Below are 27,007 nucleotides of genomic sequence, written 5' to 3' on the forward strand. Positions count from 1 at the left end.
CTGCACACGGGTGTGTTTCAGAGCAGTGTGTGAACGAGCGCGTAGGCAGGAGCCTGTGCTGTGTGTGCACGTGCTCTCCGTGTGCAAGCCTCCCCCACTGGCAGCCATGCAGCACACCCCCGCCCCCAGCCTGCCTGTGTCGTGGGAGCCTCGGGACCCCGAGGGAGGGAAGCTGCTGCTAGCGGATGTGGCCAAGATGGACTGGATTTATTTAGATTAAGGCGGTGGGAAAGGAGTGGAAGCTTGTATGAGCAGGAAGGAGAGAAGGCTGGGGCTCTCACAGTGACTCCTCAAGCACGCTTGCTCTCCTGGGCTTGGGGTCCTCTGCTCACTTGGGGTTCTCCCCTGGACCAAGGGAGGGGTTCCCTCTGACTCACTGTGAGGAGCTGGGCAATTATCTCATCTTTGGACCTCTATACCCCCAACCTGGCCAAAATAGGAGGAATCACGAGAACTCGCCTCATGTGCAAAGGGGGGGATCTCTGAGGGTCCCCTCCCTCTCTCTGCTCCAAGGGCCTCCCCAGGCAGGAGAGCGTGACAGGAAGGGGGATGCCTCCTCCCTGGCTATGACACCCACCTTGTCCCAGGTGGTTCCTCCTTGGAGCGCAGCCCTGCCCCTGAAGAAGGGGAGTGGTCACAGGCAAGTCCTCCACCCGCATATCAGCCACCTGGGCCCCTCTGGGGTCGGCTGGAAATACAGCAGCCCCTGGGAAGCACAGAAGTCTATAAGGCATTGGCTGGACAACTGGGGGTGTCAGGGAATCATCCAACATGGCCCAGGAGGTCATGTCCCAAGCCCCACTCTGGTTCCTCCCAGTCCACCGGTCTGTGGCCCACACCACGCTTCCCCCTGCCACCTCCTGAGTGTCCACATCACCCGTCTATTTGTCTGGAAGTCACCTGAAAGACTGAAGTCCAGAGACGGAAGCAACTTGTCAAAGTACACACAGCAAATCTGGGACCAAATGGTCAGGGGATTGAATCCATGGAATGAGATGGGTTATGGATTCTCAGTCTACGTCAGCCTCAGGAATGTTGCCCTTCCTCTCATCAGTCCCTATGTCCCCAGACCACCCCGGCAGGAATAATAGTGACCAGAATCTTCTCTCTGGCAGTTTTAGAGCAGGATGGCTCTTTGAGATGACCCATCCAAACCTCTCCCTGTGTGGATGGGGAAACTGAGTCCCAGAGAGGGCTGGAGACACACTCAGTCTCAGAGTAGGTCTGAAGCCCCATGTGAAATGCTCATTTCATAAAGAGAGAAGCCAGTCCAAGATCCCTGGTTGTCCATATTCTCCCAAAGGTGGCTGCACTCTCCCTGAGCTCCTGTGCCCAGCCCGTCCTCTCCCTGCAGCCTGATTCTGTCTTTTCGCTGTGTGACTGGGCCATGACTCTGTCCGTCTCTGGGCCTCTGCTGCCCGTTCAAGAAGGCCCCTCCCAGCTCAGAGTCTCAGGGACTCTAAGCCCCCTTAGCGCCAGGCCTAGCAGGAGAGGAGCCAGGGTCGGGGGTGGTGGGGGAGGCCGCTTGCCCGCCCAGGGGCCCAGCCCACAGCCTTCCAGAGCCAGGCCAGTCCTAGTTGCCGTGACCTCCCATCTCCAGGCCAGCCGACCAAATTCCTCCTTTAGAATAATAAACAGTGTGGCCAGCCAGGGAGGCCAGGAGAGGAGGGGCAGGGAGGCTGAAATGACCCCCTCCCCCAGCCTCCGCTGCTAACGATTTTCTTTGGCTGAGATCTCTGGTAGGAAGGGGGGATCCAGAGGGGCACCCACCAAGGGACAGATAGGCCTCTGTGGTGGATGCTGGCTCCGCCACGGCGCTGCTCCCTCCTGCTGGAAGAGGCCTGGCATCCAGCTGGAGGGCTGGGGCAGGAGGGATGGGAGAGGAGGGCACTGTGGAGGGGGCCTCAGATTGGCTGGGCTTTGAGTCTAAAGCGCAACTGGGAGAGGGGACCCTCAGGCAGGCTGGTCTGAAGGGATGGGGAGAATGAGGAGGAGAGCAGATTCGTTCAGGGAGCTTCTTAGGGCGCTGGGCAGAGCTGAGACCAGCGATCCCCAAGCCAGAGCCCTTGCCTGTGTCCCATGACTAATGTGTAAATGCAGCCCTGTAAGTGGTATACTTGCCATCGTCCCATTTTGAGAGCTGGAGACTGAGGCCACTGAGAGAGTGACGGTGCAGGAGGTAGCCCTGCTGGGGCTCAAACCCAGATCCCCGCCCTGGCATGGGAACTGAAAGGGGTGAGATGAGAGTGGAGTGGGAGCAATCGGTGTGTGGCCTTAGGAGCCGGACCAGGCAGGGCAGCCACTCAGGGAAGGCAGGAGCCCCACTCTCCCGGTTGCCTTGTCACCTGGTCTCTCCCACATTTCTTGCTCTATGACCCCCACCCACTTCTGGCCTTCTTCCTGTTGATCCTGCAGTCAGACCTTTGCAAGCCTGGCTATTGATGGTTATTTTGGACCCTCGGTTGGGGCTGCCAAGGGCAGGGGTAGGGCAAAGACGCACACAGCGCGATCCATCTCTCTCCATGTCCCTGCTTCTGTCTCCCTCTGCCTCCATCACCCGGTGCTTCCTTTCTCTCTGTCTCTCGGCGTCTTTGTCTTTCTACCTCTATCGTTCCAGTCCCTTTGTCTCCCTCCAGGACAAGCGCTGCTGTGTAGCCTCGGGTAAACTTCTTCCCCTCTCAGAGCCTCACTCTCCCCATCTGGACCCTGGAGGTGTGGGTGGGGGCTTTGGATTCAACAGTTTCCAAGGACCGCCAAAGCCGTGCTGTGCGGGGTGGCCTCCCCTGGGCCCAGCCCCCGGCCCCTCCCTCCTGGGCCTCCCTGGGCAGCTTGGGGCTGAGTAAAGGGGGCCGGTGCGGGGGGGTGCCCCCCACATTCCACAGCCCCCGCTTCCCTCCCCAGCGCCGCCTCCATTTCCTGTTGTGCTTGTGGAGCTGTGGGAGTTCTCCGGGTTCTGGCTTACCCCCTCCTTCTCCCCTAGGCCTTTCATCACACTTTCCCAAATATTTGTCCTGGCAGATAAGAGCCTGGTATTGGAACTGTCACCCGGAGGACAGGCTGTTAGAGCTGGCGGGCCCCTGGACACCATCCAGCCCAAGACCCGCCCCCCACATACATACAGAGAAACCAAGGCCCAGGGAGAAGCAGGGGGCTCAGCCGAGGCCATCAGGGAGGTAGAGGCAGAGCCACAGCAGGGTCCAGGCACCCTGTGAATGGGCCCGGCACAGGGAAGGGAGCTCCTTGGGCATGAGTGCCCTCTTGGTGGGGGCTCTGAGTAGCCTTTGACTTTAGCCCGAGGGATCCAGAGGCTGGGTGGCTCAGGCTGGGGCTTACTCTGCAGGACCCAGGCAAAGATGGGCCCTGGCGCTGCCTCTGGCTACTCTGGGCCCTGACCCCTGTTTAACTCTGCAGGATACCATGCGGCCTCCGAGTGCCATGCGAGCTCCTGTCCTCGAAGGTAGGTAGACTCGGGACAGGGGTAGAAGGCCCTGGGGAGCCATCTAAGTAGGATCTGGAGCTGGCGGGGTGGTGCATGCCAGCACCAGGGCCCGGGCACTGCTCTGCTCTTGACCTTCAGTTCCCTGCCTTTCCAGTTGCTCTCAGTGGAGGCCTCTTTCCACTGCCCACCCCTTAGCTCAGAGGCCTCAGTCGACCTCTGCCTGCCCAGAGACATCAGCTCAAATCCTTGGCTTGGCCCTCCACACCACATGTCCCCTCACCAGCAGTCCCCACCCCATTCCCTAACAGTCACCCTGGTCTCCCATCTCTTGTCAGCACTTGTTGGTACTAGTCCAGCCAGTCTGGTTCCAGTGGGGGACTCCCCTACCCTGCCTGGACCCTTCATTGGCTGTAAGCTCCCAAGTCTGGGTGGGCTTCTCCAGGCAATCAATGCTGACCAGGCAATCAGTGACCAGCCAAAGGCCCGCCCAAAGATGACTGACCCACTGGCTGAGCACCCACCTGTCTAAGTGGGTGCTTATTTTCACCTCATGTTCCCTGCCGAAGTGGGCCAGGGTGGGGAGGGCAAGGCTTACAGAATCCTTCCCCGGGGGGTATCAGCAAGGGGAGGGGAAACCAATCACTTGACATCCCCCGATCCCCAGTCCCCTTCAGCCTCCAGGGGCCTCAATATCTTTCGTGCCCCAGTCTGCCTCACTCTGGACTACCTTGGCCACCACTTCCCCAAGGAGGGCCATCTCTGGGATTTGGGGCAGAAGCTGGACATCTGGGGCAGCTGCAGGGAAGAGGCTCAGAAAGTGACCTGGGAAGTAATGCAGGAACTGGAGGCCTGGGAATTGCTTCCCGAGGATTTCCTGATGCCTTTGAGAGAACATGCCTGCAGCCTGAAAGCTGCACTGCAGAAGGACTCCAAGGCTGGGGGTCTCTAGGAACTGAGATCAAGAGGCCAGGAGGCCAGAAGGAGTCCCTGGAGACCAGGCTCTGGGCAAGCAGGTCTCAGAGCCATGGGTTCCCGTCTGTGTTCTCTGTGGATTAGGGAGGTGTGTTCTTCAGGGTCAGCTGTCGGGGAGAGGTGCTGATGTTCTTGTGCCCTGACGTCTGATGCCTCCTCTCCCAAAGGCCAGGTGCTGTTGCTGCCCTTGCTGTTGTTGCTGGGACCACAGGCCTCCTGGGGCCTGGTCATCACACCCCCGGGGCCAGAGCTTGTCCTCAATCTCTCCAGCACCTTTGTTCTGACCTGCTCGGGTCCAGCTCCAGTGGTGTGGGAACGGATGTCCCAGAAGCCCCCACAGGAAATGACCACGACCCAGGACGGCACCTTCTCCAGCGTGCTGACACTGACCAATGTCACTGGGCTAGACACAGGAGAATACTTTTGTGCCTACAAAGGCTCCCACGGGCTGGAGGCCAGTGAGCGAAAACGACTCTACATCTTTGTGCCAGGTGAGGGCCCCCGGCCTGTGTACTCACTCCCTTATTCCTCTTCACAACTGCAGGCATCTGGGGGAAGTTCAGAAAGTGCCTTGCTGATATGGTGAAACACAGCTGTCTCAGCAATGCAGATGAATCAGGGAGTCCAGCCTGGTTCAGTGCAGGAGTATGTTCACTCCCACCCCTTGCTCTGAATATTTGTCTGCTCCCTGCCAGCCCACCCCATTCCTGGTTCCCAAGAACTCTGCATTCTCAGCTGGTTCTAGTATGCACCCTCTTGGCCTCCACATCTCATTTTCCCCATTCTCCGAGCTCCAGGTACCAGCTGCCCTTCAACTTGCAACTGATCTTCTTTCTCAGGCCAGTGCTGTCCCTATCAAATGCTAAAGCTAGAAGGGACCTCTGAGAGCACGCTTATTCTGTAGTGGGTAGACTGAGGCCCAGAGAGAGAAAGAGACTTGTTCAAGGTAACAGAGAAAATCAGGGCATAGCCAGAAACCCAGCTCCTCTGACTTGTATTCTTGGCTTCACCTATGGCAGATCCCACTGTGGGCTTCCTCCCCGTTGACCCCGAGGAACTATTCATCTTTCTCACGGAAATAACTGAGACCACAATTCCATGCCGAGTGACGGATCCGAGACTGGTGGTGACGTTGCATGAGAAGAAGGTGGATGTCCCGCTGCCCATCGCCTATGACCACCAACGTGGCTTCTCTGGTACCTTTGAGGACAAGACCTACGTCTGCAAAACCACCATCGGGGACAGGGAGGTGGATTCGGACGCCTACTATGTCTACAGCCTCCAGGGTGAGCCCCCTTTCTGGCCTGGTGCTCAGCAGAGGCAAGTATGACCCTCCACAGAGGTACAGACCTTTTCGGATAATACAGTGTGCAATTCCATTTTTCACTGAATTCTCACTACAGCCTTGGAAGGCAGGTGTGTTGCCCCATTTTACAGATGAGAAAACTGAGGCTCAGAAAGAGGATGGAGTATGTCCAAGGTCACAGGAAGCATTAGTGGTGGAGCTGGGCTGTATACTGCGGTGGGCAAAGGCACAAGCTTTGAATCAGTGGGGTTTGAATCCCAGCTCTGCCACTTCCCATCTGAGTGACTGCACAAGACACATAATCTCTCTGAGTCTGCTGCTTCCTCTGTAAAATGGGGATAATACTGACTGCTTACCTAGTGGGATTATTGTGAAGATTAAATAAAACAAAAGATGGAGAGTATGTGGTTGTGCTCAATAAATTTCTTCTGTACTCAGATGCCCAGAGAGTACTTTGATTTCAAAATTGTTACCCCTTCTAGAATGTCAGCTTCATGAGGACAGGAGTTTTGTCTGTTGTGTTTCCTGCTAAAGCCCCAGTGCCTAGAATAGTAGGTATTTAATAAATATTTGTTGAAAGAGTGAATCTTTCACACCAGTTATCCCTTCCCTCTCTGGACCCCCACCCCGTCCTTAAACAGATGTGCTGGTGGCTGGGGGGTGACTTCCTCAGTCCTAAGCCAGTCTCTTTCCACCAGTGTCATCCATCAATGTCTCAGTGAATGCGGTGCAGACTGTGGTCCGCCAAGGGGAGAACATCACCATCATGTGCATTGTGACTGGGAATGAGGTTGTCAACTTTGAGTGGACATACCCACGCATGGAGGTAATGCCGGGCCACGGGTTGGAGGAAGGGTCAGGCAGGGATGGATATTTCAGCTTGTAGCCTGACTTCATGGACCTTTCCTGATGTGGGTGGCTTGCCCCAACTTTCCCTACAGAGTGGGCGGCTGGTGGAGCCAGTGACCGACTTCCTCTTTGAAATGCCCCACATACGTTCTATCCTGCACATCCCCAGTGCCGAGCTTGGAGACTCAGGGACCTACATCTGCAATGTATCAGAAAGCGTGAGCGACCATCGAGATGAAAAGGCCATCAATGTCACCGTGGTCGGTGTGTGCCTTAGGCTTACCCCCAGCCCTCAGTCTGAACTGGACCCAGACCTTGTCACAGCCCTGGGATACTGTCAGCCATGTTCTAATCCATCTCTAGCCTTAGTGCCAAGCAAAGCCCCTTTTCAGGATAAACCAAAACCAAAGCACAGTACCAGCCCCAAATCCAATCCTAATCCCAACCTAGACTTCCCATCTAGCCAGAACCCGAGCCCCAACCCAATTTCTAAATCCCAGCTGCCACCCCCGGCCCAGGCAGCCCCATCCCCAAATTCAGCCAGGCTGTAACTCATCTCCGCCACAATCCTGAGACAGAACACACCAAAGAGCACTACAACCCCAGTCCCAATCTTGAACCCAGCCCCCAAACCAGTATCAGCCCCAAATTCGGCTCCTGCTCCAGTCCATCACAGTCCCCACCTGAACCCCAACTCAGGTAACTCCATCGCTGGTTCAGTTCCTAAAGCCTGAGGCCCCGCCCCCAGGAGGTGCTGCCCCGTTGGAGGCCGGGCACAGCCCCGCCCCTGACGGCCGCCCCTTGCAGAGAGCGGTTACGTGCGGCTGCTGGGAGAGCTGGACCCTGTACAATTCGCGGAGCTTCACCGCAGCCGGACACTGCAGGTGGTGTTCGAGGCCTACCCGCCGCCCACTGTCATGTGGTTCAAGGACAACCGGACCCTGGGTGACTCCGGCGCCGGCGAGGTTGCGCTGTCTACACGCAATGTGTCTGAGACCCGGTGAGCAGCTGCCTATCCACTTCATTCTTGAAGTTATTATTCTCTGCATTCGGCAGGCAGAGAATACTTGACAAACCTATCGAGGCCCATCTTTCCTGAGAGCCTACTACATGCCAGGTGCCATACCAGGGGCCTGTGCCAGGCACTGGGGATGCTGCATAGACCAGAACAGACAGTTCCAGCCTTCCTAGAGTTTCCTATCTAGAGGGGAAAACGGATGCTGGTCATACGATCACCCAGGTGTTTAGTTGTCCTTGTGATGGGTGGAGTCAGCAGGAAGCAGCCACGGAGAAAAAGGCAGGAGACTGGAGAAGAGGGTGCCAGGCAGGCCACTGCCACCTATGCAAGAATGGTGGCCCTGAGGCTGGAGATTAGCAGGCTGACCTGAGGCGCTGCATGTTAGGATAAAGCAGTGTCAGGCCTTTCTGAAAGGGATGAGATGTGGACGGATGGAGATGGTGCTTCCCCTCCACCACGCCCCCCACCCCATCCGTCCTAACCCTCCCTCTTGGCTCACTGGAGCTGCCTATGGGTGGGGATTCAAAAGTCCTGGCACTGCTACTGAGACCCATGTGACCTTGGCACTCCCCTTCCACTCCCTGGACCTTGTTTTTCTGTCTTTACAAGAAAGGTGGGGGCTGTAGGACTTCTTCCAGCTCTGATAGCTGGGTCTCCTGGCCTGTCCTCCTCCTCAGGTATGTGTCGGAACTGACACTGGTGCGGGTGAAGGTGGCTGAGGCTGGCCGCTACACCATGCGGGCCTTCCATGAGGATGCTGAAGCCCAGCTCTCCTTCCAGCTACAGGTCAACGGTGAGGAGCCTTCCACCCTGCTTTCCTTCCTCTGACCCTCCCACCCCCATTCTCTCGCCATTCCTACACTGTCTATCCACCCACAGGAGGAGGAGAAGAGAGTGTCCAGGACTCAGGAGGCTGAATTCTAGGCCAGGCTCTGACACTGACCACTGCTGTGTGCACATCCCCTCTCTGGGTCTCAGTTTCCCCAGCTTTACGAGAAGGTCACTGGGCTAGATTGGTGTTTACAAAACCTCAGGCATTCACATCCCAGTGGCATGATTTTTCCTTCTCACACACCACTATACTACTAATTAGATATTTATTGAGCAACTACAATATGCCAGTCCATTCAAGTTTCTTGGGGCCCTGCCATTGTGGAGTTTGCATCCCAGTGCGGGGAAGATAAACATTCAAAAAAGGGGAAAAATCAGCAAACCATGTACAAGGTTAGAAGGTAACAAGTGCTGTGGAAGAAAACAAACAAACAGAAAAGCTGGGTAAGGAGGGTAGAGAGTCCTGGGGGCAGGGGATTGAGGAGAGTTACAATTTCAAATAGCATGATCAAGATTGGCTGCCTGGAGATGACATTTGTGTGAAGACTTGAAGAAGGTGAGGGCATTAGCCAAGTGACTATTTGGGGAAAGGGCACACCAGGCAGTGCAAAGGCAGGAGCAATGCAGAAAGGCTTGTGTAGCCAGAACAGAGTGAAGGGGAGAGCGGTGGGAGATGAGGTCAGAGCTGAGATGGGGCAGTTGGGGGGACAGGAGAGGGTAGATCGTGTAGGCCTTCCTGGGCGCTTGTATGGACTTTGGCTTTTACTGTGACTGAAATGAAGAGCCACTGCAGGATTTTGAGCAGAGAAATGGCACAATAATGACTTAATGTTTTGTGAATTGACTTTCTAAAAATAAATTTATTTTGAATGAAAAGTGAACTTCTCCACTGTAGACGGAAAATCAGCATCACATGTATAAAGCAACCGCTAAAATAAACTCTGAGAAAACAAAACAGTGCTATTAAATTCTAACTCCATGTTCTTGCAGGTCCAGGCCTCTGATCCTGAGGCCTGCCCTCTCTTTGTTAAAAGGGAAGATTAGCAAATCTCAGAGAGGTGTTAAAGACAGACTAGCACCCTACTGAGATTTTCCCTTTGAAGTACCCAGAAGGGGAATCTGTCAGTTTTCACATGGTGATTCCTGGTATTTAATGTTCACCTGCAGTCTGAAGCTCCCCTCCCCCCAAGGGAGACTCTGGACCAGGTCCTCCCTGAGGGCCTTTCTTACTGTCTATCCTGACCTCTCCACCTCCTGGCCCGTGCCCCTCTCTCTGCAGTGCCTGTCCGTGTGCTGGAGCTGAGCGAGAGCCACCCTGCCAGCGGGGAGCAGACAGTCCGCTGTCGTGGCCGGGGCATGCCCCAGCCACACCTCAGCTGGTCTACCTGCAGCGACCTCAAAAGGTGAGCAGACCCTGGCCCAGGGTCTCCCAGGGTACCCATAGCTGACTGGAAGGACCCAATGAAGGTCATCTAGTCCAACACCTTCCTCTGGGAACACTGTTCCAGGCTAGAGCCATATCCTAGAACATGTGGCTTCTTGGAGATGCTCTGCATGACCTAAATTGTCGCCTTTCCTTACTTTGACCCTGAGGGTCAAAGGAAGGGAGTGGATTTTGCAATCCAGGTTCTCAATTCTGGGGTAGGAGCGCCCCTGCTGGTCAGTTGAGGGATCACGGGAGGAACCAGCTCAGGACCAGGCAGTGGGAAAAAGGAACTGGACGTGCCCAGCTGCCTTCTACCACCACCGCGTGGCGCTACCTGCTTTTGGCCTCAGTTTTCCCACCCGCATAGGGAAGCAAGGGACTGGAAACCGACCTGGCTGGTTCTCCGGCAGGTGTCCGCTGGAGCTGCCTCCCACGCCGCTGGGGAACAGTTCCGAGGAGGAGAGCCTGCTGGAGACGAACGTGACATACTGGGCAGAGGAGCAGGAGTTCGAGGTGGTGAGCACACTGCGCCTGCGCCGTGTGGATCAGCCGCTGTCAGTGCGCTGCACGCTGCACAACCTCCTGGGCCAAGACGTTCAGGAGGTCACCGTGGTGCCACATTGTGAGTCCTCCATCCTCCGTAGCCCCTGACGACCCCTCAGCCCCACCTCCACCCTGCTGTACTTGGAACTGTGCCTTGGAACTGCCCACAGCAGGCTAACGTCAGCATTCAGGGCCATGGCATTCAGGAGCATTGTGGGTGTATCTTCCTAGGCATTTGCACAATATTGGCACACGTGTGTACATCCACGAGTGTATGTGTATAAACCATGACAATGAACAGTGCTATCTTCTTTTGTATGTACACTGTTTGTATGTCCTAAGCTGTGTACGCGAGCATGCTTGATCCTTGGACATGGGTGCAAACCCTGCAAGTGTAGATTTGTAAAGCATGTAATGAAGAATGCCCAATCCCCACATACATGCATAAAGCTAGAGCGTGTGTCTGTAAGCATGTACACAAGCATGTTTATGGGTGTAAACCCACTGAGGGTATGTTTGTAAACCATGTACATGAGCACCCCAATACCCAGGCAGGTATATAAACCCACGTGTGTACGTCTGTAGGCATGTACATGCAGGTGCACAATCCCCATACAAGTGTGCAAACAATGTACAACTCCCGTGCACGTGTGCACACTGGCATAGTGCATGTCTGTAAGCATGGAGATGCAGTACACCTTTTTGTAAAACTGTGCAACCCAATTCCCGTACATATATGCTTGCTGTGCCATGCACGTCTGTTAGCAGGTACACATCTATGCAGAATTCTTATCCGTATGAACAGTCCCTACAGTGCCCAGACGCTTTTGCTACCTGCCAGTCCCTGTGCATGCATGGACCTGTGTGCATGTGCTTCATTTTTTCACCTATTTCCTCATTCAGTAAATAGCCACAGGGTCGCAGCTTCTCACTGGAGAAGGCCCAGCCCTGCCTGTCCTCCTACTGCCCAAAGTCCAGAGAGGAGGCAGACAAGGAACTAGGCAACCTCACCGTGGGGGTCAGCATTTGGGGGGAAAGCCTAAAGGGAGAAGGGGCTCCATACGCAGCTGTGGGATTCAGGAAAGTGTCCTGGTAAAAGGAAGCTTTAGGTCAATACCTGAAAGATAACTAGAGTTAGCCTGGTGAGGAATGGTGCTCTGGTCCGACGGAACAGCCTCTGCCCAGAGGCAAAGTGGGTTCAGAGAAATTAAAGGAATTCAACCTGGCTGGAGAACAGAGTGTATATATTTAGGGGCTGGGGGAGGAGATAAGGGGGAGGGGACTAGTAAGGGAGGGGGCTACGGGAGAAGGCAGAAGCCAGTGCAAGCAGAGCTATGAAGGCTGTACAAGGTGTTTTGGACACACTTATGCCTACACTTAGGTAGGTCCATGGGCTTGTACAGGCAGATACTGCTCTATGCAGACCTGCCTCCCCCTGCCCTGTGGTGGGATGGGTGATGGGTTCTAATGCCTTATCTCACCCACACTCCCACACATGCACACATATCCCTGAGCAAGTGGGCACCTGCAGACCAGCTCTGAGCAAAGCAGAAGTAAAACTTTTGTGTGCCACTGAGGGGGAAGCCATGTACCAGCCCACGGGGAATTTCCATGGCTGGATGAAGGCCCCTCTTTTTACTTGGAGATGGCTCCCTAGAAGATGCAGGCTTCCTTCCCAGGATGGGGAAAAGGAGGAGAGGAGTGATGTTGGTCTGAGTCCCTGAGGAGGAGGGACAGAGCTCTCTAGCGAGCAGAGAAGGGCAGGTGGGTGACACAGGAGGAGGGAGTGAGTTCCCAGGGGGCTTCGTGGGTGGCCAGAGGGGCAGGACAGGGGAGGTGAGGGTCTGGCTAGGGTGGATGTGGAGGGAGTGGGTATCTGTGCAGCAAAGAGGCTGAGGCTTTGGGGGTAGAGGAGACTCAGGGCTTCGAGGGGGGTGCCCAGAGTTGGCCCTACTTGGCTACCCCAGTTCCCTGGCCCACACCCTGATGTACTTTACAACTACCATCACTATGGGAGAGGAAACCGGCTCCTTTCTGCAGTCTGGATGTCTCAGGCTATGGGAGCTCAGTTATTGGGTCCATTGGCCTCTCAGTCAGGCTCTGTCCTAGCAGTGACAGCCCCAGTGAGGGTGTGGATTCAGAGGAGAGGTAAACCACAGCCCAGCTGTCAGGAGCTGGCATCCAATCTGGAGCTATGGCAGACAGGCCAGACTGACCCTGGCAAGGGCTGAAGGGATTTGGAGGCCAGTAGTGATCCAGGGGTAGTTACTGAAGGGCATGGGGTATTTATGCAAGGGGCTGGAGGTGTGGCCCAGAGGGGAGAGGCTAAGGGCCTGACATCATAGGCCAAAGGGGGATGGGGCTGGTTCCATTCTGGGCAGGATGGGCAGAGAGGGATTTGTGGTGCCAGAGGTGGATTGAAGGGAGGGGAGCTGCCAAATGCCCTGTTTGCTCATAAGCAGCTCTTGTCTCTGCTTCCAGCCTTACCCTTCAAGGTGGTGGTCATCTCGGCAATCCTGGCCTTGGTGGTCCTCACGATCATCTCCCTCATCATCCTCATCATGCTCTGGCAGAAGGTAAGCCCCACCCTTGCCTGATGGGTGCAGACTGGCACACCATTTTTTGCATGGACCCCCCTGCCATCCCCTATTGCTGGAGGATCGGGCCATGGTCGGGGCCCAGCATGGAGCTCAGGTGTGGAGTAATGCTGGGTGTTTGAGCTGCTTTCAACCCCAGCAGCCTGGGCAACATGGGCCTGGTCCAGGCCATCCAGGGTGCCCTGTCTCTGCTGTGCACCCCACTTTCCATCCAGAGTCCTGCTCGGGCATCATCCCTGCCCATCGCAGCCACGGGGCATGGGACCTTCAGGGTAGACTGCACGGGCTCCAGCATTCTTCCAACACTGACCCACAGAGACTCCCAGGCTTCTACTGAAAGGCATTCTAATCCTATAAATCTGTCATTTCAATGAACTGTTCTGAGATTTCACCATTCCATGATTCTACCATAGGATTGCAGCACCCCATGATTCTATCATTCTCAGATTCCAATCCTGTGACTCCAACATCCTATGATTTCAACACTCTAAGGTTATATCTTTCTGAGATTCCTGCAGTGACTGATCCAGTATGGGGAGGGGTCATCCACATCCAGTAGAATGTCCCGGCCTTTTGTTACTTTCCAGGGCTGCCTGCTCCTGTCTTCCCATCTGAGGAGCGGCCGAGGCTCTGGGAGAAGCTGGTGCGGAGGTTCTCACGAGCCTGCCCCTCAGCTGTCAGCTGCTCCTCAGCACCTCCCCCTGACATCTGTTCCGTGGAGCCCATGAAGGCCTTGGCTCTATTGATAACTTGCTATATGGCTTCAAATATGCCCCTAATCCTTTCTGGGCTTCAGGTTTTCCTGTCCCACCTGTTTCATAAGGAGCTGGACCTAGTGGTCCCCCTCTGATGATCCATCCCTTGTCTTGGTCCTGCAGAAGCCACGCTATGAGATCCGATGGAAAGTGATTGAATCTGTGAGCTCTGATGGCCATGAATACATCTACGTGGACCCTATGCAGCTGCCTTACGACTCCACCTGGGAGCTGCCGCGGGACCAGCTTGTGCTTGGTCAGCCCAGGGAGGCCTCAAGTGGCAGTCTGGGGACTTGAGGCGGGTGGGAGCACTGATGTCTGAGCACAGCCTTGCCATGATTAGCTTTGAGACCTAGGGCTGACGTTTTGCCTTCTCTGGCCCTAGAGCCCCATCCTCTGTACGGTGGCGGCAAGATGATCCCCCAGGGACCGTCCAGTGTTGAGGTCCTATGATCCAATGATAGTGTGAGATGGGACCCCTTAGTGGCGAGAGGAAGTATTAGTCGAGGGCAGGCTGAGTGCCAGGCCTGCGCTTAGTCTAGCTGGAGAGGCTGAGAGAGCATGGAGGAGCTGTGCTCCCCTCTGTGGGGAGAAGAAGGCCTCCAGGGACTAAAGAGGGGCCAGGAAGCAGGCAGGACTTAGGCGAGACCAGAAAGGTCTGCAAAGCACTGTGATTTTAGGAGTGACCATTGGAGAAACACCTTAAGTCCAGGGTGGCTTGAGGGATGTCTAGCTTGACCTCAGAGAGTGTAGGGGGGTGCAGCTTCCTAGTGTGCCAGGAGCTGAGAGATCATCTCATCCCCAGGACGCACCCTGGGCTCCGGGGCCTTTGGGCAGGTGGTGGAGGCCACGGCTCACGGCCTGAGCCATTCGCAGGCTACCATGAAAGTGGCCGTCAAGATGCTGAAATGTGAGTCCTGGGAACCCGCCCCTCCCTTACCTCTCCCCTGCCCCCTCCCCGGGCACAGGAAGTGCAGTCACACCAGAGCCAGCAGCACTCCCCATTCTGCTTTGGGAAAGAGGCTTCCTCACCTGCCCCCTCCTCCGGGAGCCTCCTCCCCTCCTCCATCTTCCTCCCATCCTCCTTCCTCTTCTCCTATGCACGGGTCCTCATCACCCTCGGCCACCTGAGTCTTACAGCACAGCCTGGGACAGAAGAGCCAGAATAGGCTCCAGTGGGGTGTCTGCGGGGCCTCTGTGACTGGACCAAGCCTGAGGGCCCCCTCTCTCCCTCAGCCACAGCCCGCAGCAGCGAGAAGCAAGCCCTCATGTCGGAGCTGAAGATCATGAGTCACCTCGGGCCCCACCTGAACGTGGTCAACCTGCTGGGGGCCTGCACTAAAGGAGGTACAACCCACCCCTAGAGGATTCTGGGGAAGTGCCAGTGGCCAAGGCCTGGCCCCTCCCCGCCCCCTCCTCAGTTTACGGACAGGACACTCCAGCTGGAGGGTCCGTGCCCACCCTCTCTAGTGCCCTCACTTCACAGAGGCAGATGGATGTGGGATTTAGCAAGTCACCAAATCACATCACCTTCAAGACCAAAGGACTCTTTAGTTCACCAGTCCTAGCGGCTTCCAAACCAAGGGGTTCTCTGACATTTACAAAATTTTCATGATACATTTTATTTTATTTTTACTTATTTATTTGTTTACAACACCTTTTAAAAACTATAAAAAGTGACAGCTCATGTGACACTGAAATGAGTTATAGCCCCACCTTTGGAGCCCACCAACTAGCTTGCTCACTGTGAGCTGCTTTCACTCGGATCATAGAATAAGGTCTCTCCAGCCAAATATGTTTATTTGAAGCTCTGATTACAAGTTAGGCCGCAAAAAAAAAATGTTATCACTATTTGCAGCTGCTTATTGTGAGATTTGGGATTTTCCTCGGTATTGTGCAACAAAAAGAGAATACAGAAGTACGCTGTGCACGTAGGCCAATTTATGTCTGCAATGATCACACATTTCAAAATTTTTGATTCCACCAGTATGTTTAAGCTGCCACTGATTGACTTTAAGTCAATGTATCATGTTTGAATTTAAACAGTAACCTGGTAATAAACAGTTACCTTTGTTTATTTTGTATCCTGGGCTCCAGAATCAGCTTTATCAATAACAGCTAACCCTGTGCTTGCTACTTGCCAGGCACTGAGCTGAGCTGACAAAGGCATTGTCTCATGAATACTCAGTGCAGCCCTTTGGGGTGGGTATTACTAGCCCCATTTAATAGATGGGGAAAGTAAAGCTCAGGGAAACTAAGTGCCTTGCTCACGGTCAGGAAAGTCCAGGTTTGCCTGGCACCTAAGCCTCTTTGCTGACCCACGTGCAACCCGTCATTAGCCTCATGGCCCTGATGGGAAGACCCCCAACCGCGGGGACTGTCCCTGAGCCTGTCCCTCCGCAGGGCCCATCTTCATCATCACCGAGTACTGCCGCTACGGCGACCTGGTGGACTACCTGCACCGCAACAAGCACACCTTTCTGCAGCGCTGCTCCAACAAGCGCCGCCCGCCCAGCGCTGAGCTCTACAGCAACGCCCTGCCCGTTGGGCTCCCGCTGCCCAGGTACTGGAGGGAGGGCGGGACCTGAATCTGTGGGGAGCCCTGAGGAGCACCTGCTCCCTCCTTCCTTGTCCAGGACAGAAAGCTGAGGTGAGGGCGGGCAGAGCCACTCCTGGAACCAGGTTTCACTTGTTTCACCAGCCAGCTTAAGACCTGGCCCCTGGCCACCCCAGAGGTGGGCAAAACAATAACGGTGATGATGATGGTGGCATCCGCTACCACCTACTGACTGTCCGTGGTGTGCCAGGCTCTGCACTGAGCTCTCTGGAGGCTCAGAGGGGGTGACCCCCTTGACCCCTCACCCCACCCAATCTCATCTTCTCCTGTCTTCGACCGGGGGCACCTGGGGCCCTCCTGTCCCAGGCTGACCCCCTCTGTAGGGGGTCCACACTCTACTCCTCCCTCGCCACAGCCTCCCCCCTCTCCCCACACCAGTCTCTCCAGTGCCTCCAGGGCAGCTCATCCCTTTTCTTCTTTCTCTTTTCCAAAAATAACATTTCTTTGTTCCTTTGCTAATTACAAAAGCTATACATGTTTATTGCAGAGGCAAGAGTAAGTTCAGAATAGCATTAAAAGACATTAAAACTCACCCGTGTCCTCCCCAACATTTTGATTGATTTCCTTCCAGTCTTTTCTCTAACCCTAGAGACACATGTGTACATAGTCCCGCAGCTCTTGGGGGGGCTGCTGCTGCAGGCAGAGGCATTAAGGCGATTCATTGCCCACTTGCAGGGTATCGTGGCTGGATGGTGCTGTAGTGGCCACAGGAAGGCACTTGGGTATAGGCCCTTCCTGTGACCCTGGTCCTGGGGTGCTGGAATCACCCCTGGATGTAAGTTCTCTGAGGACACACCCTGGGTCCTAGGTCATCTTGGCAGACCCAGCGTCCAGCTCAGGGTGGATCTGAGGTTGGCTGGAAGGGCTCAGCACATGGTCATTCATATTGTGACAGACTGTGTGGGCATGCGAGAGTGAGGGAGAGAAGAAATGCATGAGTGATGGGGCCTTGCAGGAAGGGGGAGAGAGGGAAGAGCCTGCGCTTCTCCTTTTGTAACGCTCCTCTGCCCCCAGCCATGTGTCCCTGCCTGGGGAGAGCGATGGTGGCTACATGGACATGAGCAAAGATGAGTCAGTGGACTACGTGCCCATGCTGGACATGAAAGGGGACGTCAAATACGCAGACATCGAGTCCTCCAACTACATGGCTCCTTATGATAACTACGTCCCCTCCGGTGGGTGCGCACAGGGTTCTCACACCTAGGTAGTCATGCATTCTTTTTTTTTTAACTTAAATTTTTTTTAAAATTTTTGGCCGCATTGAGTCTTCGTTGCTGCACACGGGCTTTCTCTAGTTGCATCGAGCAGGGGCTACTCTTCGTTGCGGTGCGCGGGCTGCTTCTCATTGCGGTGGCTTGTCTTGTTGTGGAGCACGGGCTCTAGGCGCGCGGGCTTCAGTAGCTGTGGTTCATGGGCTCTAGGGTGCAGGCTCACTAGTTGTGGCGCACGGGCCTAGTTGCTCTGCGGCATGTGGGATCTTCCCGGACCAGGGATTGAACCCGTGTCCCCTGCATTGGCAGGCAGATTCTTAACCAGTGCACCACCAGGGAAGTCCCATGTAGTCATACATTCTTTTCGAAAACTTTCCTCTGCCCAGCCTGGCAACAATCCTGCTAGGAAGGTGACCTTGTGCCCATTTCACAGATGCAGAAACTGAGGCTAGCCACCTGCCCAAAGCTGCTGTGTGGTAGAACCCCAATATGAACTCCCTGTTTCTGGGTCCAGAGATGCATACACAACCCACAGGGAGGGGAGGAGCTTGGGTGGGCGCAGGGGTGCCTGACCTGCTGGGGCCTCGGGGAAGAGTGGTCTGCAGGTGCCAGGCTGATCTAGAGTCCCTAAAGAGCAGGCAGGCCAGGCTGAGCAAAGGTGGCCCAGGGCTAAAGCCAAAAGTTTTTCTGGCCAATGAGGGCTCTGATAAAGAAGGAGAATTTAAGTTAGATATTTGGAAATTGTTTTCCTTTTGTGGGAGGCTTAGAGGATCAGGAGTCTTCTCTCTGGGACATTCAGCCTCCCCGAGCCAAAGGCCAGGAGTTCTCTAGCCCCAGGGAGACACAAGACAGTGGGTGTCCTTCTGCTCTTCCCTAGCTCCTGAGAGGACCTGCCGGGTGACTTTAATCAACGAGTCCCCAGTACTTAGCTACACGGATCTTGTGGGCTTCAGCTACCAGGTGGCCAATGGCATGGAGTTCCTGGCCTCCAAGAATGTATGTGTGGTCACAGTGAACACAGTGGGGTCCTGGGGAGGTGGGTCACCCAGCCAGCCAGGGTGCTCCCAGTACATGGCCCCCCGTACGGCAGCCCTCTGGTGGGTGAGGACGGCAAATGCCCTCACACCTGGTGGCCCCTCACACCTGAGCAGCGATGCATATTCCCCAAAGCCCCTGACACGGAGAGTCTTTCCCCAGAATTGCCCGCCACGGTCTCAGCTCCCGTCTCCTCCCTCCCCAGTGTGTCCACCGAGATCTGGCAGCCAGGAATGTGCTCATCTGTGAGGGCAAACTGGTCAAGATCTGCGACTTTGGCCTGGCTCGTGACATCATGCGGGATTCGAACTACATCTCCAAAGGCAGTGTGAGTGCCTTCCCCCGTCCTCATGGTTCGCGTGGCTGTGGCTCATGGGAGATCAGGACAGGGTTCTCGTGGCCTGACCTGCCCAGCGGCGACGGGCTCTGCCTGCCTAGCCCTGTGTGCAGGGATGGGAAGGGGAGCCACTAGCTGTGCATGGGGTGGGGGTGAGACGCCGAGGCCCGTGGGGTAGGCCGGGGGCTCAGATTTGCTGGTCGTGGCAGGGGGCAAGGGACCAGCTGTAAAGGGTCCTGGGGAGGTTGAAGGGGCAACAGGCCAAATGTGCTGTCCCAGGAGCGATGGTGAACAGAGGAAGAAGCCCAGGTGACAGGCTAAGACAGATGAGTAGACGGCAGGCAGTCTTTGGTTCAAAGCTGACCATCCTGCCTCCCACTCATGTCCCCACTTCTCGCATAGGGACGGAAGTGGAGGGACACTGGGCCCCAGAGATCTAAGGCAGCTAGGATGAGAGCTGGGTGACACCTTGGCACGTCTCTTCCTCCCCCCGAGCAGGGGCCTCTCCTGGGGTCAAGAAGGGGAGCCTGTTCCATGAGGAGCCTCAGACCCTGGGGCTCTCCCTCATGGACGGGGGTTACCATGTCCCCAGCTTGTGCGAAAAGAAACTCAGCCTCCTGATCCTCTGACCAGCACTGGGATGGGCGTGGGAACCGAGCACCAGCAGAGATGGGCCCTCAGGGACCGAGAAGTGAGAAAGAGCTGGGGGTGGGAACTGCCAGGCTTCCTCCCGGCTCCCAGGTGCAGAGTGGGGCCCGGCCCCTCCTTGCACTCAGCAGCCTCCGCCCTCCCACAGACCTTCCTGCCTCTGAAGTGGATGGCCCCCGAGAGCATCTTCAACAGCCTCTACACCACCCTGAGTGACGTGTGGTCCTTCGGGATCCTGCTCTGGGAGATCTTCACCCTGGGTACACTTCCTTCTTCCTCCAGTCCTCAGCCTCACGGCACAGCGTCCGCCCTGACCGCTCACACCTTCATCCTGGTGGGGCTGTGGGATGGGCTCTGGGACAGGGCTCAGAAGCTCTGCTTCTTTCTTGTTACTGTGTGACCTTGGCAAGTCTCTTGCCCTCTCTGGATCTCTTTACCTCCCCATCTCAGTAGAGATGAATTTGGACAGTGACATCAAAAAGCCTGCTTGGCTCCGGTGTTCTCTGGTTCTCTGATTCTGGGGAGGCATGCAGTCTCTGTCCAGAGCCTATGAGGGAGCCCGTGTTTCCCAATGCTAAGGCCACTGCACCCTCACTGATGCCGGGGTTGGTGTGCCTCTCCCTGTCCCATGGAAGAAGATTCTTGCCACTGTTCCGACACCCCTGAGCCTGTGTTTCTTTTCTCTGCTCCCTAACAGGTGGCACCCCGTACCCAGAGCTGCCCATGAACGAGCAGTTCTACAATGCCATCAAGCGGGGCTACCGCATGGCTCAGCCTGCCCACGCCTCTGACGAGATGTGAGTGGAGCACTTGGGAAGATACTTTGGGTGCAAACAGTAGATATCCCACGTTACCAGCTTAAGCCGAAAATAGATTTATTAGTTCAGAGATGTAGGAAAATGTAGGTATAGCTGGATCCTGTTGTTCATAAGACATCGTCCACACTCTCTCATCCTACCCCGGGGCTCTGCCCTCCTCTGCATCAGCCTCACTCTCAGGTTGGCACCGTCCAAATGGCTACGTCCTAGCTGCTTTCACCGTAGTTCCAGTGAAAGGTCCAGAGGTGACTGTCAAGGGCTCAGCTGGGGTCACCTTCCCATCCAGAAAACCAGCCACTGAGCTAAGGGGATAAAAATGCCTACTGGCCATGCCCGTGTCATGTGCTCACCAAGGTGTGATCAATCCCATGGGACCACTGAACTGAGGATGGTGGGAGGGCTTCCCAAGGGAACATGCAGGTGCAGTAATGGAAAAACCCCTCCCCTCCTAACTCTTCATTATTCCCCTTGGTCTGGGAGGTGGCAGACCCTGAGCCAGAGACCCTGACCCCTCTGCCCCTCTCCCCAGCTATGAGATCATGCAGAAGTGCTGGGAAGAGAAGTTTGAGATTCGACCCCCCTTCTCCCAGCTGGTGCTGCTTCTTGAGAGACTGCTGGGCGAGGGTTACAAAAAGGTATGTTGAGGCAGGGTTGGGGTGGGGAACGGAGAGTTCTGGTCCAGAAGTAGACACAGGGTACAAGGCTTTGTGTGACATGCTGGTATTTGGGGGACCCTCCTTTCCCCTCTCTGGGCCTCAGTTTCCCTGTTGGTACTAATAAGGGATGGGCTGGAGCTGTGAGTGTAGTTTATTTTAGCAGCATAGAGTTTTTAAAAGTGAAATCCTATGTGGAAGCTGATTAATTTAAAGCAGGGGCAGGAAGCCTACAGCCCCCTTCTCCTGCATCCTTCCTCATGCCTTTGCACCCAGACCAAGTCCTGGGCCTCCGTCACAAGTTTGAACAACCCCAGGCGAGATGACTGCTGAGGGCCTGACCACTTGGACCCTGTGGCGGGCTCATACAAGGCTTATGGAGCCAGCAGGGCCTTAAAACCCTCCCTGCCCAACTACGAAGCTACAGTGAGGGGGATGCACGTGTCCTTTGGCCCAGACACAGCCCTTTCCCTCAGTGCATTCCTAAGCCCACTCCCAACCACATCTGTTTACAGCTCCAGGACCAGTGAGTTGGAAGGGAGTTGTCTCCCTTCAGTAGCGAGGGAAACTGTGGCCCCGGCAAGGGAGGCCATGGCAGGCGGAGAGCCCGTGCCTGTCTGCCCCGAAGTGGGGGAAGAGTTAGGGTTGTGGGTGCTAGTCCGATCACCGTCCCCTCCCTGAGTGACCCTGAGCTCATCTTGTCTGGTGAGAGGCCAGGTAGGAGAGCAGCTCAGCTGTGTGGCTTTGGGCAATTCTTCCTCTCTGAGCACCAGGTGCTTTATGTACATGAGGCGAGAGGGGCTGGGTCAGAATCTGCCCATTAGATGATCCCTAAAGGCATTTCTGGTCTGACCCTCCCTGTGTCTCCGGTTCTTCCTGCCCTGCTGAGCAGAAGTACCAGCAGGTGGATGAGGAGTTTCTGAGGAGCGACCACCCAGCCATCCTTCGGTCCCAAGCCCGCTTGCCCGGCTTCAATGGCCTCCGATCCCCCCTGGACACCAGCTCCGTCCTCTACACTGCCGTGCAGCCCAACGAGGGTGACAACGACTATATCATCCCCCTGCCTGACCCCAAACCCGAGGTTGCTGACGAGGGACCACTGGAGGGTTCCCCCAGCCTTGCCAGGTAGCCATTCTGACCTGCAGCCCAAAGCCGTAGTGTGCAGAGAGAGTGTGTGTGTGTGTGTGTGTGTGTGTGTGTGTGCGCCTTCATGCCACCAGGCTTGCCTTAGAAGTAAGTTCCCTAGGGTGAGTACTTATTCCTGCCAGCGAATAGAAGAGAGAATTGAACTCATTTGACCTTTGATGACCTCGAGTGGAAATGGCAGGCTGGTAAGAGAAAGGGGCCTGGGATATATTGTAAGGTAGCTGTTTCTTTAAAGGAGCCTCCACAGGCCATCTACTCTGTCCCCTCTCTAGGCCCTGTCCTAGCCCTAAGGAAGAAAAGAGGAAAATCTAATTCGCATCCCCGACACCCCATGTATTGCTCTATGGTCATCGCCAGCCCTGTGGTCTGTCCTTTAGCACCATGCCCTGAGGACCCCAGGGAGCCTGGCACAGGGAGGCAGAGGTACCTACAGAAGTTCAGGCCAGAATTCAGACTGGGGAGGAGATTCGTGCTTTTCTTTTTTCTTTTTTTTTTTTTTCCCTTGCGGTACGTGGGCCTCTCACTGTTGTGGCCTCTCCCGTTGCGGAGCACAGGCTCCGGACGCGCAGGCTCAGCGGCCATGGCTCACGGGCCCAGCCGCTCTGCGGCATGTGGGATCTTCCCGGACCGGGACACGGACCCATGTCCCCTGCATCGGCAGGCGGACTCTCAACCACCGCGCCACCAGGGAAGCCCCGTGCTTTTCTTTTGCCTCGGGATGTGACGTTACAGTAAGGGGAGGGCTTTGGAGGAAGGCCAGCTGTCGCCTGGACTAGATGTTCCCCATGTGGGCAGACCCACACCCAAAACAAGACCCACCCTATGGTGAAATGGCAGGGGCCCCAAACTGTGTTCCAGCTCCATCTCTGCCGCTAGCTGCCGTGAGACCCGGCCGCACATCTTCTCTGCGAGCCTGTCTCTCCACGTGCACTAGGAGCACACATAAGACTTAGAAGGCCCTCCCCACACTGTTTGAGAAGCTAATATTCCAAGGCTCCAAGTAACCAATGTATAGAGGAGTTGAGCTCAGAGTTTCAAACAGCTTGGGGTGGGAATGTTGGTGCTGCTCTGTGCCCTCAGACAAGCTGCTTCCCCTCTCTGGACCTCAGTTTCCTTAACTGTAAACTGAAAACAGTAAGAGTACTTCTATTTGGAGGTTGTTGTGGGGATTAAATGAGATCATTATACATTCAGGCATGCAGGAGAGAGACACTGACGGGTGAGCAATCAACTCGATCTGCTCTGAAGTCCCAACTCCTATACTTACCCGCTGTGTGATGCAAGGCAATGATGTAACCTCTCTGAGCTGCACTTTCCTCACAACGCCTGCCTTGCATAATCTTTACAAGGATTCAGTGAGTTAAAATGTGTAAGGTGCATGCTGCAAGGGTGGATAGATAGAAAGCTCTACGTTAATGCTGTTATTATTTCACTGCGGTTCCCTCCCAGCCTCTCACTCACTTGCCTTCCGCCTCTAGCTCCGCCCTGAATGAAGTCAACACCTCCTCCACCATCTCCTGTGACAGCCCCCTGGAACCCCAAGAGGAACCAGAGCCAGAGCCCCAGCCTGAGTCCCAGGTGGAGCCAGAGCCCAAGCGGCCGCCGGATTCCAGCTGCCCTGGGCCTCGGGCCGAGGCGGAGGACAGCTTCCTGTAGGGGCTGGCCCCCACCCTGCCCTACCCGAAGCTCCCCCTCTACCTCCCAGCACCCTGCGCCTCCTGGCCTGGCCCAGCCTCCCAACAGCCAGGCTGTTCCCATCAGCTGTCCCCTCTGGAAAGCTTTTGCCCCTGGCACATCACACCCCGACCCCTGGGGCTGGCTTAGGAGGTAACAGAACTGTAGGGACCATGACCGGTCCTCTGCCTCTGGAGAGCGTATGTGACTCTGAGCCAGGCTTCTCCCAGGGGACTCAGTTTCCCCATCTGTAAGATGGGAAAGGTGGGCTTGGCAACCCCCAGTCTGGGATTCTCACCCTGGCTGACAGATGTAGAGGCTGGAATCCCTGAGGAGATACTCAAGGTTCATGAGGTGGTAGGTTAGCTTTTTTTCTGTTCAGCCAGCTGCCCCTCAAGGAGCTGCAGCTCTCTCCTTGCACTTTTTCCTGCCCAAGAGCTGGGGAAGGGACCCTAGCATCTCTGGCTCCTGGCTGAGCTAGGGCCTGGCCTTGGACAGTGTTGCCTCATCCAGAAGCCACCTCCCCTCCATGCCAGTCTTTGCTTTCCCAGGCCCAAGCTGGTCTGGGGCCTTCCAAGCTTAATTAATGCTGGGGGCTGAGCCAAGGACAGGACACCCTGGCCTGTAGCCCCTGCCCCAGGCACTTGGGGTATACCTCCCCATAACATGCCTGTGTCTGTGTCTTCCTGGCCCCATGGATCCAGGGGTCTTTTTCCTCATCACTGCCAGTCTTACTCCACTCACCAGAGTCTCCAGGGCCAGATGGGCCCCACGTCTGTGATGTGTGTGTTGACGTGCCTGCAAGAGGTGTCCACATGTGTGGACCAATGTGGCATTGGACCCGCTAAGAGACCTTGGAGGAATCCCTCGCCCTCTGTTTTCCCTGTTGAAAAATGAGCAGGTTGGACTCATTGACTTCTGGTGCCCTGCCAGCACTAACATTCTAGAATGTTCCAGGGGTTGCACACTTGCCCAGATGAAGCAAAGATAAACCCTCCAAATCTCTATCCCGGGTTAGTTGGGGTCTGAGGAGGTTCCAGACTACACAGCACACTCCGGGCATTCAGGAACTGTGCCCCTTCCCCAGGCCCCTGGCAAGTCCCCAAAGGCCAGCTGCCCAGGCCTTGACTCTGAGTGACAGCCAGTGTCCTGGAAAGCCCCCAGAAGCTGCCCCAGGGACATGGGGAGACCGTGGGACCCCTTTCAGCACCCACATGACCTCCAGAGCTATTCTGGGCAAAGGAGGCCGAGAAGGAAAGTCAGACCACCTGACACAGCCCACCACTCCAGAGCCTGCTGTCCAGGTCTATGCCGCAGACCTAGAGGACAGTGAAAGGACAAGAAACCTTGGATGGGGGACCTGAGGAAGGGGCGCAAGAGGTGGGTACTTTGGGGGGTGTCTTCCCACTTGCCAGCTGCCCCACCCTGAGGCAGAAACTGAAGAACATGGCTTTGTCTGCCTGGGGATGCTCACCTCACTGTGTCTGCCAGCCCAGTGGGCTCTGGAGGGACCTGGGGCATGAGGGCTGTGGCCAAGACTGCTGGCAGGGGAAGGACTGGATGGAGGGTGAGGGAAGGTCAGTGCCTCTGGGCACCAGCCCCCTGTGTTGGTTGGCACCTCCCCGCCCCAGGACCCCCGAAGCCTGGTCAAGGAGAGGGCGTGGGTTCTCACTACGGTACCAAAGATGTAATCCCCTAGGTTTACAAGTATTTTTAGGACTCACATTAACTCACATTTATACAACAGAAGTGCTATTTTGTATGCCATCAACTTTTCTTCTCTGTGTACTTTTTTTTTTTTAAGAGAAAGATTTTAATATTAAACCTGGTGCTTCTCACCCACAGACCTCGTGGTGTCTCGCAGGTTTGGATCCCTGGGCCCGGGAGGTGGCAAGAGTGGGGTAGGGCAGCCGGACTCGCGCAGCTGTAGGATCCCTGCACAGGGCCCTTCAGCTCAAGTCTTGCTTCCATCTGTGAGATGGGGGTCTTCACACTCCCCCCACCTCCTCGCTGGTTGCCGGGTGACCTGGACCTCTGGCTTTGGTTTTCCAGGTTGTGAAAGGAGAAGGCTCTTCCGGCTCTGCAGTGCCTGGCTCTGGGTTGGGAGCCTGCGCTCCCCCGCCAGCCCCACTCCGCCCCACCATGTGCTTTGGCTTTGGCTGTTAAGCCAGGCCACCCCCCTCCCTCCCTCCACTCTGCCCATGGGCCCAGATTGAGGCTGGTGTGGCTCATGAGAGGCATCCGCTAAAGTCCAGATCCCAGGCCCCGGTGAGTAGTGGTCGTGTCTCAGGTAGGAGCAGGGCAGATGGACAGAGCACCCAAGGGGTCCAGAGAGCAGGAAGAAAGAGGAGAGAGGGTGAAGGAGAGAGAGGAAGAGGAAGGGAGGAAGACGTGGGGTGAGAGCCACCAGGACAAGGCCAGGGGAGGGAAACGCGGCCCGGCTGGGTCTCTGAGAGCAAAAGTCTAGCCAGGCTGGGAGAGGGGTGCGGACCGGCCCCCCACGGCTGCAGCAGCTCGGTGGCATGGGGCTGGCACGAACCAGGCATCTCAGTGTCTGCTGGCCGGCTCGGTACTGGATGTCGGCTCCACTGCCCAGGCCAGGCCTGGGAGACCTGGCAGCAGTAGGGGACCAGGGCAATAGAGCTGCCAGGGGCCGAGGGCAGAGTGCACAGGTCCTGGACCCAGCCTGGGGCTTTCTGGCCCTCCTGCCTGAGCCCTTTGGGAGGGGTCACCTGAGGTGGAACCAGGTTTCAGCTTGAGGTCTGTCACACCTCACTATGTGACCTTGGCCATTCCCTGCTCACTCTGAACTGGGGAAGGGGCCTCTCAGTTTGTTTCTGGGGACAGGCACCTGGTTTTGGAACCACAGGGCTCCCTGGACTGCCTCCAGAAGTCTGGGGCCGTGGCTGCCAGTGGGGAGAGGAACAGAGACGTGGGGCAGCTCTGACTCACGGGCCCAGCCGCCAACTCAGGGGCGGTTGAGCCACCCCCAGGGAAACCCCGCCTGCTGCAGGGCCCACCCTCCTGGGGGTCCTGGCCTTAGAGCCCGTGACCCCGTCTCTCCTGGCTGTGGTAGGAGATGAATAAGCCATACCCAGATCTGCCCTGTAAAGAGAGTAAATGACCACATTC

At 56.0% G+C, this 27,007-nt stretch overlaps 1 protein-coding gene across 3 annotated transcripts in view; it reads left to right on the plus strand.

The window, feature by feature from the left end:
* Positions 1 to 25,721, plus strand: part of PDGFRB (platelet derived growth factor receptor beta) — a gene marked incomplete at its 5' end in the record, with an annotated part of 38,754 nt that extends 13,033 nt beyond the window's left edge. For 2 of the 3 annotated variants that reach the window (XM_082620417.1, XM_082620418.1), the window contains 22 exons: positions 3,412 to 3,457; positions 4,579 to 4,902; positions 5,431 to 5,697; positions 6,416 to 6,543; positions 6,659 to 6,830; positions 7,374 to 7,566; positions 8,262 to 8,377; positions 9,695 to 9,818; positions 10,252 to 10,463; positions 12,866 to 12,960; positions 13,860 to 13,992; positions 14,542 to 14,646; positions 14,973 to 15,083; positions 16,140 to 16,299; positions 17,368 to 17,528; positions 18,442 to 18,560; positions 18,805 to 18,927; positions 19,733 to 19,844; positions 20,282 to 20,381; positions 20,932 to 21,037; positions 21,948 to 22,180; positions 23,680 to 25,721. In XM_082620417.1, coding sequence (XP_082476543.1) covers positions 3,418 to 3,457; positions 4,579 to 4,902; positions 5,431 to 5,697; positions 6,416 to 6,543; positions 6,659 to 6,830; positions 7,374 to 7,566; positions 8,262 to 8,377; positions 9,695 to 9,818; positions 10,252 to 10,463; positions 12,866 to 12,960; positions 13,860 to 13,992; positions 14,542 to 14,646; positions 14,973 to 15,083; positions 16,140 to 16,299; positions 17,368 to 17,528; positions 18,442 to 18,560; positions 18,805 to 18,927; positions 19,733 to 19,844; positions 20,282 to 20,381; positions 20,932 to 21,037; positions 21,948 to 22,180; positions 23,680 to 23,857 — 3,312 coding nt within the window. In that variant the 3' untranslated portion in view covers positions 23,858 to 25,721. Of the gene's footprint in view, positions 1 to 3,411; positions 3,458 to 4,578; positions 4,903 to 5,430; positions 5,732 to 6,415; positions 6,544 to 6,658; positions 6,831 to 7,373; positions 7,567 to 8,261; positions 8,378 to 9,694; positions 9,819 to 10,251; positions 10,464 to 12,865; positions 12,961 to 13,859; positions 13,993 to 14,541; positions 14,647 to 14,972; positions 15,084 to 16,139; positions 16,300 to 17,367; positions 17,529 to 18,441; positions 18,561 to 18,804; positions 18,928 to 19,732; positions 19,845 to 20,281; positions 20,382 to 20,931; positions 21,038 to 21,947; positions 22,181 to 23,679 lie in introns of those variants that run through there. The other variant, XM_082620419.1, reaches the window with a different exon arrangement.
* Between the last annotated feature and the right edge of the window lie 1,286 nt (positions 25,722 to 27,007).

Source organism: Mesoplodon mirus, assembly GCF_964341445.2.
Source record: "Mesoplodon mirus genome assembly, chromosome: 5".
Taxonomy (NCBI): domain Eukaryota; kingdom Metazoa; phylum Chordata; class Mammalia; order Artiodactyla; family Ziphiidae; genus Mesoplodon; species Mesoplodon mirus.